This window comes from Platalea leucorodia (assembly GCF_965183815.1).
Source record: "Platalea leucorodia genome assembly, chromosome: 2".
Lineage (NCBI taxonomy): Eukaryota > Metazoa > Chordata > Aves > Pelecaniformes > Threskiornithidae > Platalea > Platalea leucorodia.
Window position 1 is genome coordinate 79,875,418 of NC_138824.1, and position 16,189 is coordinate 79,891,606.

The window sequence follows — 16,189 nt, forward strand, 5'->3', positions numbered from 1 at the left end:
TGCTCCAGTCTAGTGATCATCTTCGTGGTCTTTTCACTGGACTCACTCCAGTATGTCCCTGTCTCTCTTGTGCTGGGAAGCCCAGAACTGGACTCGTTGTCCCGCTGGCAATGCTTTTTGTAGCGCAGCTCAGGATGGTGTTGGCTTTCCTTGCTGCAAGGGCACGTTGCTGGCTCACGTTCAACTAGTCCAGCCTCCTGCTGAAAACTGGAGAGCCTCAAAGATCTTTTGGAGAACCTATATGTAAAGGTGCTGTTAAACACAGTAGTCACTGGAATGCCCTTGAAGCTGTGTACCTAGCTATGCTCCAATAGTGAGGATGGAGACCTTGTGTTTGCTGAGGGAAAAATACATCATTGAAATGACATTCTGTCAGCCAAAAATAAAACACACATTTTAGTGTTGTTTCAGTAACAATCTATGGCTGCACTATTTGTGTCTATATACGTGTTACCACTGGTTCTTGGGCCGTGTGTATTCTGCCTGCGGTATATGGTAACTGTACTTCATAGACCAAACTCAGCTGCACTTATACAAAGATGCTTGTGTATTTGCTTAGCATCTATTTGCACAGTTACTTTTGTGCTAGTGTAACTGGGTGCTGAACAGGTGTTACTGAGTAAATAAGACAACACACTTTTTAAGGAAATATGTAAAAACTGGGTGTTTAAACCTGGCTTTAAAATTTTTGTTCTTCAATATTCCTGTTTGAAAGTGAGGTTAATACTGTGTATGGTACCTCACAGCAGATGGTAAAAGGCTTTAGTCCTAAAATATATTGAAATCCTCTGAGGAAAGACTATTACAGGTGTGCTGGGACACTATTGAACATTATTTTTGTATTATTTCAAAGTACTATTTGCGAATTTATAAGTGAATATATATATGTAAATGCAGTATGAACGAGATGCTTATTCAGGAGCTGATGTTAAGACTGAAGGCAGCATTTCCTTCACCTTTTCAGCTGTACAATGGCTAGGCTTTGGAGCAATGCAAAATCCATTTTTAATTCTCGTGGTTTAGCACAGATCTGATTTGTGGGCACACAGCCCTATTTATATGATGTGTTATCCTCTTTAGGGCCAGCCTACTCAATTGAAATAAAATGACTTAAGCTTATGATCCAAATCTCTGATATACTGGAAGTTGGATAGAGAACCAACATTTGTGGCCTTTCATGAATTATTTGAGATAAATAAAGCCACAGTGTTGTTCTAAGAGTGGAATATGTGTTAAAGTCACTCTTGGATAGGAACACTTGAGAAATTTGACACCAAAAAAAAAAAAGTTTTGGTTTAAATAAAAGTGTTTCCTAAAAGTCACTCCAGAATGAACATTCCTATCTAATGAGAAACCATCTGTAACTATATATATTGCATATAATGTAACATAATATATGTAACCCCCTAGCATAACCTGTATGTAGTAAAAATAGTGTACTATCAAAAGGGTTTATAAGGCGTTTTATGCGCCTCCTTCTTTTTCTTAATCTCTCCCCTACTTTCTATATTTCTTTTAAACTAGGGAGGAAGTGACTATATGATTCCAGAAACAGTGAGACTGACTCTGAATTTGAAATTATAGTTCATAGTTGGAGGATGGATGACTGCTGAAAAGACAAATCCATTTCTCAAATAAGAACTGTATTATTATGCACAGTTTCTCTCTCTGCTAGTAAGCATGTATTCTCTTTACAAATACTAAGTACATTTTAAGAAAATCAGGGTCAGCATTAGAAGAGAACAAGCATTATTGGGCTGCAGTTCCAAACCCATTTTTTTTAAACTTATCAAAGCTATAGATCTTGGGAAGGATGAAGCTGATAGGTTAAAGGTAAATACTTTTCCCAGCTTCCTTTAAAGATAAGCACATTGGTTTCTAAGCCAACAGCACCTCTGAATTGTGTGAAACAATGCATGAGTCAAAACCACATTGTGTGTTTTTTTCGTAGAGCAGTGAATACGTACTAGCAGTATTTGATGGTCGGCTTCCCAAAATCCAAATTCCATAATGGAGAGGAAAAAATATTTTTACAGCTACAGAAGTTATTGGTTTTGTCATACTTTGTTCTGGTTATATTTTCAAAAGAACGTAATAAGCTGTATGAGGGCCATTTTTATGTGCGTTTATATGCACAGACTGAGAGTTCTGTGACCAGATATCTACTCTATATACATATGTATAAAGGATAGTTGCAAATGTTTTGTGCTGCAGTTCAAGAGGTCCTTTTGAAAACTACTTTCTCTGTGTCTGTTACCCCTATTGCATAACAGCAGCAATATAAATGCCATGTAAGAAAAGCAATACTTGCTGCAGAATTTTTTAAGTTCCTGTGAAGGAAGAAAAATACACTGAGTATCTTGTTCTTTTGCCATTTGCAAAACCCTGCTTACTTGGTATTTCCTTCTAGGTCTCTTCACAGTTTTCTAAACTTGGCTATTTTAATTTTTCTTTGGCCTGAAAAGTTGCTGTACAGCGTTGGATCTCAGACACTGAGCAAACGTGGTGATTTTTAAGCTACACAAACATAAACAATTACACCTTCACAAATTTATTCCATAGCACAGATTTTGGTTCTGATCACTTCACGTCCTGTTTTTTAAAGCTTGCATAAATGCAGTATTATAGGAGTATTAAGAAAATAGTAGGTTGAGTGGAAGGCAGGTATCTATAGGTCAAGATAGCTTTGTTAGTAAAACCAGTGAAGTGCTACACAGTTATCAATTTACTGCTTTTCTTTATGATTCTCCAGGCCCAGTGAAAGAAGCTGTATCGTGCAGCTTTGCAAGTTTTGCTAATAACCTGCCCACTGGGGACTTTCTGCCTGCACAGCTGTGGCAGTTACAAATCACCCCTCCTCACACCTAACCAGCATAGCTGTATTAGGGCTCCGTTTGTAGCCACCATCAGCAGAAACTATCCTGGTGTTGAAGTTCCTGAGTGCCCACTGAGCATCAGCTGTGGTGTCCTACTTGCCACCGCTTATAGGTGTATATTAGAACTGATAGAAGAACATAGCTTACGGGAAAAAAAAAAAGGGAAGTATGTATGACTGTGAAAGTCTCTTCTATAAATGTGATCCTTAAAATGATGCATGTCTCTTTGGATGTTTGGTTGCACGGACAGGGCTAAAAGACAACAGCATCCCATTAATTTAGAAGGAAAAGATTCTTTTTTTTTTTTTTAAGCGTCACGGCCCTTGTAAATTATTTCAAACCTTGCCCGTAGTTGCATTAAATTGCTAAATCTGTGTTGACACTTGTTCACAATTTTCAGTCTAATTTACACAGAGTGAAAAAGGGGATTATTTCAGACCTTGTTTTCAAAAGATTTTTTTTAAGTTCCTCTTTCCATTGCTCGTGTTCTGTTTTCCGTCTGTATCGTATTTCTCTTTTTGTTAATTTGCAGCCCTCAGAAAGGCTTAAACAGTGAGTGCCAAGTACTGCTCATCAAAAGATCATTTCCAAGTTGTATTAATCTTTTCCAACATATTTTTCTGCATGAAAAAGAAAAAAAAACTGCCAAAAAATTCTTTGGCACATAACAAAATAATTTGGGGTAGCAGACATTTACTCTGAATTCTTGGCAGAAGGTGAACAGGTCAGATATCCAAGAAAAAAGGGTGTAAAATTTAATATTAGTGAATAATCGCTTCTACAAAACTTCGGGTAACCAGGCACGCTGTAATTTTGGCAACTGACACAAGCTGCAGCTAGGGATCCTTTCTTTATATTTCCCAGGGACTGTGAAAGAGCTTGTAATACAGGACACATTTCCCAGGGTTCTGGAAATAATTTTAATCGTTCAGCAATCCTAATCTTGAAACAAACGTACCAGCCCTATTGTTCAGCTGATTTTTCTAAAAATATACTTCAACTGCAGTTCTTATTTTAAATTGCTAATGTGTGTCCTTGTTAAGCCCTTTATGTAATTGTGAAGGTAAGTCTTCAAAAATAAGCAGACACTGCCAAAACCAGAGAGGCACTCTAGGATGTATTACCGAGAAAGAAAAAGCTCCACTAGGAGAAGAACCTCAGTCTGCTGTGAATAATAAACAAGATGTGGTGTAGGATTTTTGCCCACCTTTTTTTTAACCGTTTGTGGAATCTTATCAGTGGCTTGAGGCGCCAGACTCTTTATTAACTGCAACTGAACATATTTCAGAGAAACCGGTGTCCTTTTTGTGAAACCTCTGCATACGTACGCTAGGGTTTTATGGCCACGTATTTATGGGCACATAATTACATTTAGACAGAAATGTAAGGAGAAGCAAGGATAGAGATCCATGTTACATTCTCAGTTCTCACGCAGTGCATCACACAGAAGGGGAAATACTAGGCTCTAAAAAGGCAGCTGCAGTCAAGTACAGTGAAGAACATCGTTGTATTCTCTTGGGCAACGGGCAAGAAATTATGTCATTTACCTCAGGAGCTAGATTAGCGTGCGTTAGGCCCAGGATCAATAAAATACAGTTGTTCTAAGTTAAAACTGTTTGCTTCTGGTTTTGCAGTGGGAAATTGCATTCAAATATGCCCGTAGTAGTATGCGTCCCTTGCTTCTCTACACCGGTAAATCTAGACCTACAGAAGTCTTGATTTAGTGTTAACTGTGCTGTTTGTACTTCATTAGTATTTGGAAGAAGTTATTTTGTTAACGGTCCTAGTTCACTCTTCTTTAGTGGATTTTTTTTTTAAACTGCAGTGGTGGGGCTTTAACTTATTTCAGATCACTACATTGCACTACTCTTCCCTTCTTGCCTTCCTGCTTAGATGGCACCCCCCAAGACCCAGACGTCAAACCTGGGGAGATGTTTTTCCTCTGGTTGCATCTGGTTTCTTTGGCAAGCAGCTGTGCGGGCAGCTTTGGAGTTACTTGGGTTTGGTAACATGGTAAAGCAGCTGATGGGACTCTGCGGGGACATCTTCTCCTCCTGCGTGTGATTTTCTTTTGACTCATTACGCCGTAGAATATTTCTACTTGATGTGTCTAAATCTCCCAGGATTTTTGCCCATATACCCATTTATGCTCATAAAGATGACTTCCTTTACCCCATCACAACCATCTTTTTTCCCCTGCAGCCGGTACAGCTGTAGTCAGTTCCTACGTGCCTTTCATTCTTGCATGAATTTTACATCAGTCGAAGTCTCCGCAGTAGTGCCAGGTACAATACTACCTTAAGAAAACAGGCACTCAGGCAGCCAGAAAACTTGAGATTGCCAGTGGATCCCATTATAGCAGTTGCAGGTTGGTTCTACCGAGCCAGAAGTTTTAATCATTTCTAAAACCGTGCTCATTTTTGTGTCCTGTACCTGCCAAATACTTTCGAAGAGAACAGCACGTTACTTCAGAGATGAGGATTGGAAGAGCTAGTATTGGGAATTTCCAAAAAGACAACACAATGTCAGAGAAATCAATGAAATAAGAAGTGTTGATTATTTCCACCTGGCGATGGCTAAATTGTTACAGAAAAAGAAGGGGTTGTCAGATAGTTTATGCCTCCTCATTTTTTTTTTTTCTCTCTTTCTATTTTTCTATTTTTCTATTTTTTTCTCTCTTTCTATTCAGGTAATAACATCACTAATTTAGTGATTTCTGGAGATTGAACCTCAGATCCCTGGATTTAAAAACCTCAATCCAGACTGCTTCAGTTCAAGAAATAGGAAAATTTATTGAAAGAAATGACACAGAACTCCATATGAAATCTCACTATTTTCCAGGACAGAGGGCCACACTGGGCATTAGTTATACAAAGATTTGTAGGAATGGGTTGTTACTTGTACTCAGTGTTGGGATAGAGGCTGTTCATCATAAAGATGCCCGAGATGCGTGTGAAAGGCAATTTGATGTTCATAATTCTTTATTCTCTGTTTCATTCTACAGTAACAAATGTTTCAGTGAAGAATCTTATAGTATGAATAATTAAACTGAGTAATTTGCAAATAACTTGACACTTTTTTTTTTTTTTTTTTAAATTATTTGAACAGTACACTAGTTAGATTTACCAGAGAAAACTTAAATCCAGTTAAGTTTGTTTCTACAAACAGAAAACTTTAGTGGTATTCAACAGGTCACTTAACTGTTGCTAATCAGGGCATCCCCGGGGTAACTCCTGAGTAACCGGGGAAGACTGAAACACTTCAGAAGTCGTTGCTTCCACAGACCCCTCTTTGTCTTTCCCCTCACCTGTACAAACGCAGCAGTAGGTGCTGTAGCTGTTACAGTTTAAGACTGTGATTTAAACAAGACTGCTTTTTATGGTGCGAAAGGGATCGGAAAATGAAAGGAGTACTTAGTGAACGTCAGTTAGCTGGATCTGTGATTGCCAGATGAGCTAGCGTGGGGAATACTCGGCAGCACCCCAGTTGTGTGCCTAAAAGGAAGAATCCTTCACTCCCAGAAGAGGTGAGACACATCTCTGGAGAAGACAAGGCATTCCCCGGGCTGCATGGCTGCCCAGGGCCCCTTCCCACGCCTGCATTTGACAGGCACTTCTGCTGTGAGCCAGGCATATTGCAAACAATTAAAATTGCATAGCCTGCAGATCAAACGAGCGCACAAAGAGCAGTGTTATGTTCATTAAATAAAACCTAGTCATATTATGATCAATGACGAATCTTGTTTTAAGGGGAGGCCATTTTTAACTGAAAAAGGAGCAGCCAAGGGGAAAAAATCTCAATCATCATCTCCATTTTTGCAGTTACAGCAAAATCTATCAGTGAAATTTTGCAAAACACAGCCCTACATATGCATTTTTTTGGCACTGCCTAGGGCAAGAATTCCCAAATGGCTGTGTATGTACCACTGAGAGTATATACAGACACCTCAGTGTGGGAAAAGATACAGCACAGAACCAGGACCTGTTACCACTGTCAGTACAAAAAAAAGTGCAGGCATCTCTCAGTGAGGAATTTCATTCAGTTTTCAAGTCAAAAACACTTGCATAAGAATATTTGGGTTGGGGGGCATCGTTCAAGTAATTTTTTCTGCATTCGTTATATCCTCTATGCTTTTATGCTCTGTAAAATCTTTTAATACCAACTATTCCACAGTTGATAGGTCACCTCCCTTTAAAGTGATCCTACCGAGTTCTGCACTGTTCATTTGGATATTTTTTTTCATGTATGATAATGTATTTACTGGTTGTACATAGTTTGACGGTTTATGTTTTCCCATCTTTTTTGAGGTAGAAAAAACCTGGAAGCCATTCTCTCAAGTCTGCTGAAAGGTGCTGTTTAGGGCACTGGTCATGGCATGGCACAAGTGACAGTCCGGTTCACTGGTACAAAACCGGTTCAGTGTGTGGCCATGCTCTCTCCCCTTCTGCCTTTTGTGTTCATGTCTTTAACCTTAAAAGCTCATGGTCTCATTGCATGTGTCCTCAAAGGGTTTATTACATTAAGATTTTATTTATTGGTGCTATTTGAATAGAAGTTTTTGTTTTACAGAGTGATTATTACTGTCACCGAAATGACAGAATTTATAAGAAATAATGCATATCGACACAGATTTGCAACTTTCACTCATTTCACTGCTAGTACAGCATCTTGAGTTTGGGTCTATTGTAGTTTTATGTCATCCTTACCACATCCTTTCTTCAGATCCCCACTTGCAGAGCACCTTCTGTCTCTGCTCTCACTCCCCAACTGCGTTGGCAGCCTGCAGAGAGACACTGGCGGGGGGGAGGGTGCTCGTGTCTTGGCGTTGTGTTCCCCAGTGTGGTTTCATGAACTTCAGAAGGATGGCCAAGTTAACATTTGTAACACAAACTAACATTTAAAAAAACTTGCCTTTGTTTAATAGAAATAACCTTTTTGTAGGGCTGAACTGTAGAGCTGCAACATTGCTATATAATTCAGTGTACTCAGACACAGGGCCCCAAGGAGAACTGATGACATCTGGTAACTATAAAAGCAAAGCTCAAGTGATTTTTCAGCGTTACCAGAAACCTGACGTGGGTACAGCTTCATTCAGGGTTTTGTTAACTGTGTGTGTTACTTTTAAAACCAGCCGACTTTCATAGGAGCTTTATATAAATGCTACGGTAGTACAAGAAATCAGGAGGTAATTAGCTATCGGTCGGTGGTCTGGTTGAGTTGTTTCTGTTTTTGTTTTTCTTTTAATTGCAATTGTATGTGAGGATTTTTCCAAGAGGGGTGAGGAACATGGTGTCCAGCAGCACCCACTTAAGCAGTTTCACTCTGTTGATTTTCAGTATTCGGATCTTATCAGGTAAGATTTTAGGAAAGTTTGTTACAACTGCTGGAGATGTGTGAGTGAGATTGCTCTTCAGTGACAAAGTAGCCAGGAGGTTTGTGTTTTGTCATCTAACAGGTGCTTTGGTAGTAGTTTCTTAGCATCGAGACAAACAGTAAAATAACAAGATTCATTGCAATAACACCAGTGGGCTTTGTGCTGAGTGGTTCCTTCTCTCACACACAGCCAGGTGAGAGGTGTTGCTCTTTGGGGACGTGGCAGCTCAGTACTGGACGACGAGGTTAGCCGTGTGCCACAGTCATCTGTCTGCTGGCAAAGATGGGGCTTGGTATATGCCAGCAGCCAGCTAAAAAGTGTGCAAGATACCAAATGCAATAATGAGAGGTACAAAGTCATAGTTAAAATTAAGCCTACTGTAGATCCAGAGTAATGATTTTCTGCTTTTTTACATTTTCTGTCGGTGTTTGGTGGTTGCCATTTTTATGCCATCCACCTTTTGATTTAATCGGAGACCGCGTTACAGTTTTCTGAGCTGCCGACTCACGAACTAGCTGCTGGCTTTTTTAGCAGCCAACTTCAGTGCTTCTGGACAACAGCATAATTATCTCATTCTTCTCCACTCTGAAGTAGATATGCTGATCTATCCATGCATTTTAAAGTCCATTCCTTTTCAAGAAGGTATTGTTGTTGTTGTGGTTGATGATTAACTTAAATACACATAAATATAAATTAAGTGGGATCTGATTCTCTAATTCTAGTTAGTTGCATGACATGTTTTTATATATACGTAGAGATTTCAGTATTCAGTGATCAAGCCCTAGATCTCTGAGACACAGGCTGTGTATGCTCAGTGCTTGATTTCTTCCTCATTGTGGTGCCCAGTAATGTGCTTAGGTGTCCTACAAAACTAATAACAAGGGAAAAACACTGCCCTGCAGATCTTACAGTCTATTTTGGATGCAGCAGGAGGTCCAGCGGCTCATAAACTAGACCAGGACATAAAGAGCAATACAGGATAAGAATTGGACCAGGGATTAGATAAATGATACTGCAGTTTTTCAGGTGGTTTTTGCTGTGCTCTATTTTTATGCCTTGTAATCCTACGTAATTCTGCTCATAGGTGGACTTGCCACTTCCTAAAAAGTATCCAAAGCATCCCAAGCATCCCGCAAAACCGGGGGAGTGCCATGAAGGGAAGGTGGGGTCTGGAAAGGACAGAGGCTGTTACCAGGAAGAGGAGAAAAAGAGTGGCAGAATAAAATGTGTAGGGGGAGAGAATCACAGAGAAATACATACCTCGGTTTCACGTGTGGGAGGCATTCTGTTTCTCAGCTTGTTTTTGCTATCTATGTACAATCATAATTGAGCTAGCTGCAAAAAGGATCTTGAAAACAATTTGAGTGAGAGAGAGAAAGCATTACTGTGGAGCGAGCCCAAAATCCCGTCCTCCAGCCCACACACAATTGGACATTGCAGTGGTATGGGGGAAATCCCTTAACGGACAAAACTATAAATGAAACTACTGTTGACAAGGGGAAGAGGCACAGCTATATTTAACGGAAGTATTTTCATTTGAGAGCTGCTTTCTTTTTTTTTTTCTTTTCTCTTCTTTCTTGTCTAGTCGGTGGAGACTGCGAGGGCTCTTCCTGTTTGAGACAGTGCATGGGTGGTTTCCCCAAGGCTTTTAATGTTAGATTAATGCTCTGGAGGCAGTGTGGTGATAAATGGGTTCCTACGGTTATATCTACATCCTGTTCCCCCCTCCCCCTCCCGCATCTGCCCCTGCCTGCGCTCGCTCTGCAGCGCTCGCCTTCCTCCCCAGCAACAGTTTTCAGCAGCTTCAGCCAGCGTTTAAGGCACAGCTCTTTCTTTAAAATGTCCCCAGCAAAATTCTTTAATTTTCAGTGCCGTCCCCTTCCTTATCCCTTATTTCTAGGACAATGACAAAAATGAAATGGGGAAGAGAAAGACTTGTGGTTGAAGGACAGGCCGCCGCACTGGCTTGTTGACTGCTGCTTGGCAGATCGCAATTAATTACTTTTGCTATTACTGTTCACTTTCAGATGATGGGTTTACGGGAGCAGCCTTTCTGTTTTTTCACGTTTTAATGGCAATGCTCTGCACGTCATTTTGTACTCAGCAATAAATGAGCAGAGGATTTGAAATCTCCTCCCTGGTATAAGGGAATGGCTCCCCTGTGTCCGCTGCATCTATGGCTTGATTTTACACAACTTGCACATTGATAGGGATTTAAGTATTTATCTTCAGAAAACACCCACACTAAAATGCCGCAAGGGAAATGAAGATTTGAGGCGCTTTTTTTAGCTGGACTTGCCCTTGTGTCGATTCCTATTTTTTTATGCGTTTGGTTTTGTTTTCAGTTGGTACAGTTCTCTGGTTATTTTTCTCTGCGTGCTGTTCCATTTCTATACGGCTTCCCCTATATGTGCAGGGGAGGGGGATGGGCGGTGGGGGTGGCAGGGTGGTCAGGATGGCTCTGGTTAACCTCCCTGGCTCCAGCCAGCCAGCCCGCGTCCTTCTGCTTACGCGGCCGCGCCTCTCAGATCTCGGAGCAGAATTATTTTTAGACCGTGAAGGTGCATCTGGCTGGTGCATTTAGATTTCATGTCATGGCTTCCTTTTCCTGCTCTCAGGTTTCTCCCACTCGGCCTTCACCTTCGGTATCGAGAGCCACATCAGCCAGTCCAACATCAACGGAACACTAGTGCCACCTGCCGCACTCATCTCCATCCTCCAGAAGGGGCTCCAGTATGTGGAGGCTGAGATCAGCATCAACGAAGTAAGTACCCGTGCCACCGCCACCGCTGGCCCGCACCGCTGGCACCGCTGGCCGCCACCGCTGGCACCGCTGGCCGGCACCCGGGGCTTGCGAAGCGAGGCGTCCCAGCAGCCCGGAGACGCAAGCCACTGCTCCGCGGTTTCCGTTGATCTGGTTTCATTTTGTTCCTCATACTTTGCCCCACCCCCAGCAGAGAGCTGAAAAGCTCTGAGATAGAAATGTATTTCAGTTTTTAGCTGTGGTATTGAGGCCTGCTTTGCGCTGCTTTAAATGGATTTTATGGTGTTTCCACTACCCCAGTCAGCAAATCCAGGGTGCACACATTCTTGCAGCAAACAAGAAAACGCGTCTGTGTTTACAGTCTTGCGTTTTCAAGGTCATAGCAGAATTTGGCAGGAAAAGCCTGCAGTGTAGGTTAAAACTTCATTCCCTGACACCTGCTAGCAGGCAGCATTGCTTGCAAGCCATGAGAGGCCTGATCAAAAATCCGCGGAGGTCACTGGAGAGATTCTCCCTGATTTCAGTGACTTTGGCTCAGATCATGTAAGCCCAGGCATCATCCTCTCATGTACATGGCGAAACAGTTGTGTGTAAATTCTGACCCTGGCTGGGGCACTGGTTGTCTGTGGGGATTGTACGAGCAGCCACAAAGTGTCTCTGTTCTCCCTGACCTGCCAGGGGAAGCAAAGAGGGGATGTGGGAAAAGCCAGCATTTTTGCCCTGCCAATCTTAAAGGCATGATGCTTCGAGAGGGAGTGAAGCATGACAGATAAGCAAGTACTGCATTACAAAATATTTACCATAGATATTCGTAATTGACAGAGATCTGTAATAAATATTAATACATAAAAAGCTATTGCTGTTTCCTCTATAGCTGAATGTAGCATGAGTGAGAACAAAGGAATACAAAATAGAGAAAAGGTGGTGTTGTTTGCAATGTGTAGTTTGGAAACTCATTTGTTTTTATCACTAACATTCTGTATGGTTTTCTTTTTATGACTCGATACCGTGTTTAAGAGTTGCGTCTGTGTTATTTTTTTAATTGGGGTAATGACATTTGACATTCATGCCAAGCTGCACTTTGATGCAGTTGTAATAACAAACCAGTGTTAGGAATCTGTCCCAATTTGCTGCTACTTAACATTTTGCCCTGTGCCTGAAATTGGAGCTACACAGTTAGAAACTTTCAGCCATGAACAGTACCTATCGGTTGAGGTCGTAGGACAGCTGTAGGGGTCTGCTCCTGTGCATCCAGCTTCAGAATTGGCCTCAGTTGAGAGAATTATCTAAAAATAGGCGTGTTGTCACCATTAAGGTTTATGTTGCTCTCATCGTGTTTTGATTCTGTTCAAATGCATGCTGTTAAGTACACTACAGCAAAACAAAAGCCATTCTTGCTACGTCTGAACACCAGTAAGGGCTACGTATATGCGTCTCTATGTGTTACTTCTCTATGTGTATTAGTTAAGAGCGGCAAGTAATCAGTGAGTCTGTAAACTAATGTGTATAAAATTTAAGTATTGTTTGTCATCTGTGGAAGGGCAGTTATGGAAATAGTCCAGTGAGCAGTTTTACAGTCAAAAATGTAAGATGCCAAAATCCATTGGCAAACATTTTTTTCATTGTGTAGCAAGGATTTGAGCCAGGATTCAAATAAATGTCGGTAGAGGCATCTACATAAAAAATGTTGAGGAGAAAGAGCGCTCATATTTTACTTCTCTAATGACTCTTTCCTCCTTTTTCTTCCCCATGAGGAAACAAATATGTATTATCTTAATATTGTAATTGTAAGGGGTAATTCAATGCCTAGTCCAACAGAAGCATACTAGTCAGCTAGGCGACTATTTTTCTTCATTAGTTATTGTTATCTATTGAAAATTATATTGTTTCCCAGCTCCTTCATCTATCCGTAACCTGATCTTATCTCCATTCCTCAAACAGAAATCTTTCACTGCTATTTCAAAGAATTAAAGGGAGTTTGCAGAAGATAGTAAAATGGCACTTTACGGAGGCTACTAAAACCTTTTTCCTATGTTTAATAGGAAAGTGAAAGTGAAGCAAAGCTGAGTAGATATAGCAGTTGTTGACCTGCCTTAAGGTTAACTCAATTGGTTGTTAAACCTGAAACCTAATTTACAGAAATCAAAATGAAAGTCATAACTATTACGAATAAAACTAGCAGAATAAAGGAAAAATAATGGTAAAGCAGTCCTGTACAATCAGCTACAACTGGTGGTGCTGGGCTGATGAATGCCGTGTAAGAAACCACTGAACTTGTGCATACATCTTGTTTTGGCTGAGGTTCATTATTCATCAGCTGCTTCCATTCCTATGCCCCTGCAAGTGCAGGAAGACAAACAATTCAACCAAAGTCTATTTGCCTTTGTCATGACTTTAGCCATGACTTTTTTTCCAAATACAAAACAAAGATAAACTTTCTGTCACCAGTCAGACCTTTTTTTCCCCGCAGAGTAATTTTTTTGCATCTGTAAAGAGTTTATATGCCTGAATTTTCTATAAAATTCCAATAAGTGACTTATTCACTGAACAGATTTCTAAGTAGAACATGAGTACCACCATCATGGATCTGAGAGAGAGACCGTCTGTAGTAATGGGGCACTGTTGGTTAAGTCAAAGTGAAGTATCTTCACACAACCTAGTTTTGTTTCTTTATATCATTACCTCTTTGCTGACCTCAATGGTGAAGATCCTAAACTTGCAGTTTCACTTCTGCTTGTTTTCTCTGCAGGATGGTACAGTATTTGACGGCAGGCCAATAGAATCACTGTCTCTGATAGACGCGGTGATGCCTGATGTTGTTCAGACCCGGCAGCAAGCATTCAGAGAGAAACTAGCTCAGCAACAAGCCAGTGCAGCAGCAGCGGCGGCAGCAACGGCAGCAACAGCGGGAGCAACGACGACTGCTGTTTCCCAGCAGAACACACCAAAGAACGGAGAAGCCACTGTGAATGGAGAGGAGAACGGGGCACATGCAATAAGTAAGCCAACCCTTGCAGCTCCTTGCCACTACTGGGCAATTCGAGTTTCAGTAATACTCTTGTACTTAGTTGGTGTCTGCAAGGCAGTAGAACTCAGTGGAATCATTTCAGGAGGGCAGGGTATTTCTAGAAAGGCTGCTGAGTAAAAACCACGTTTCACGTCACAGTGCTGTGTTTTACTGGTGTCCTCTCAGAATCCAAAAACTTCAGGTATCTTCAGAATTGCAAGTTGAAGACACTATCAAGAAGTGGAGCTGTACGCTCTCTCCTTGGAGCGGGCTACCCAGACTTCATTAATATTATCAGCTTTATAGGTGCTTTTAGATATTTGATAAAAGTTGGGACAAGCTGAAGCCACAGCTGGTCATTTTGGCCAGGCTAGGAGGGAGATGTGTTGCGAGGCTGAGACCAACAAGCCATATCTGTATAAATGAAGCACGGCCAGAGCATAGCCTTGAGCAGTAACTATCCTATGATCATCCATAGCCTTGGCATGGTCCTTGGCACAGTTTGGCCTATTAAAGGGGGCCTACAAGAAAGATGGGGATAGTCTTTTTAGCAAGGCCTGCTGCGACAGGACAACAGGTAATGGTTTTAAACTAAAGGAGGGTAGATTCAGACTGAACACAAGGAAAAACTTTTTCATGATGAGGGTGGTGAAACACTGGAATGGGTTGCCCAGAGAGGTGGTACATGCCCCATCCTTGGAAACATTCAAGGCCAGGCTGGATGGGGCTCTGAGCAACCTGATCTAGTTGTTGATGTCCCTGCCCATTGCAGGGGGGTTGGACTAGATGGCCTTTAAAGGTCCCTTCCATCCCAAAGCATTCTATGATTCTATGATTCTATACCAGCTGTCCATTCTTATACAGCATGGCGAGGCACAGGATCATCCACAGCCTTATTGGCATAGTCATTGGCCCAGTTTGGGCTATACCAGCTATCCATTCTTGAACAGCATTGCCAAGCACAGGACAGGGAGTTGTGTGTGCCAAGGATCATTCCCAACAGACAGCTTGGATGCAGCCAACCTGCAGGAAAGTGTTCCTCCCCATTGTATTTAATAGCACATGCTTAGTCATACAGTCCACTGCAGATATCTAATTGAAGGTCCTGCCTTCCCGAGATTTCCTTAGTCTGTGGGAACAGTCAGTTCTCAAGAGCTCTGAATTCACCTTTGTTTATTGGTGACGGCGGGAGACTGTACTCGTATCTTAGACATCTGAAGTCAGACATATAAAAGAAGGAGTGGACATACCTGCTTGTGTAACTAGATCTTGACGACTGTGCTAAGATTGTGGGGCAGATATGATTAATGGTTCTGGTTTCTGTGTGCAAGCCATATTAAGGCACTGGCTAACTTCTGAAATGAGACCTTAACGCCTGATTGCCTTCCGAGGAAATTCTAGAGGAACGTGCATGGCAGGTTTTGTCGGAAGGTCCAACAGCTCTTTGGCTTAGACAAGTAACAGGTCAGGACTGTAGTCATGCAACAGATTTTATTTGTTCTGCAGTGCAGATACCTTTATCAGTCTCCATCTTCTCTTTGATCTGCATAGATTCCTCTGTGGGTCAGTGAGAAAAATGCTTTCAAACCAGGTTTTTCTTCAGAGAATTCCAGTTAGAGGGGATAGTTTCCCCCAATAAAACTGCAATGATTTAAATTACGTTTTTCATTTGAGAAGGCAATCGTTAAAAAGTTCTGAAAAATGTTAAGATATTAATCTGTTTTTAGATGATGGATTACTTATGTTTTACTTCCAACTGACCCTTTGTTTTAAAATTGAACTTATTTCATGTGTGAAAGGGTGCAAACAGAAATTAAAGCACTTTTAAAGATATCAAACAATGACATTTTGTTTGTTGACACTTTCCTTCGGCTGATTTGTGAAAATTTTGGGGGAATATCTTCCTGTCTCAGGACCAAAAAATTCAAATTCTTAAGGTAGAAAACTGATTATTGGTTCATCGCTAATACAGAACTGCTCAGACTTACTTCCTTCTGATCTGAAGAAACACATATTCTATTGTATTAATAAAGGGAAAGCCTTGCAGATCAGTTCAGATGTGTGACCACACTCTAAGCCTGGATTTCTCAGATCTGCCATTTTATCATTAAAAAATAATAATTCTCACAGCGATTTTTAATAGAAGGATTTTCACAAACAGTTGCAGA

The 16,189-nt window shown here is 41.1% G+C and overlaps 1 protein-coding gene across 8 annotated transcripts in view; it reads left to right on the forward strand.

Moving 5' to 3' along the window:
- The window catches only part of TBL1X (transducin beta like 1 X-linked), a 205,561-nt gene that overhangs the window by 155,982 nt on the left and 33,390 nt on the right, over positions 1 to 16,189 (forward strand). For all 8 annotated transcript variants that reach the window (XM_082337750.1, XM_082337748.1, XM_082337752.1 and 5 more), the window contains 2 exons: positions 10,869 to 11,014; positions 13,764 to 14,013. In XM_082337750.1, the coding sequence (XP_082193876.1) occupies positions 10,869 to 11,014; positions 13,764 to 14,013 (396 nt within the window). The remainder of the gene's footprint in view (positions 1 to 10,868; positions 11,015 to 13,763; positions 14,014 to 16,189) is intronic.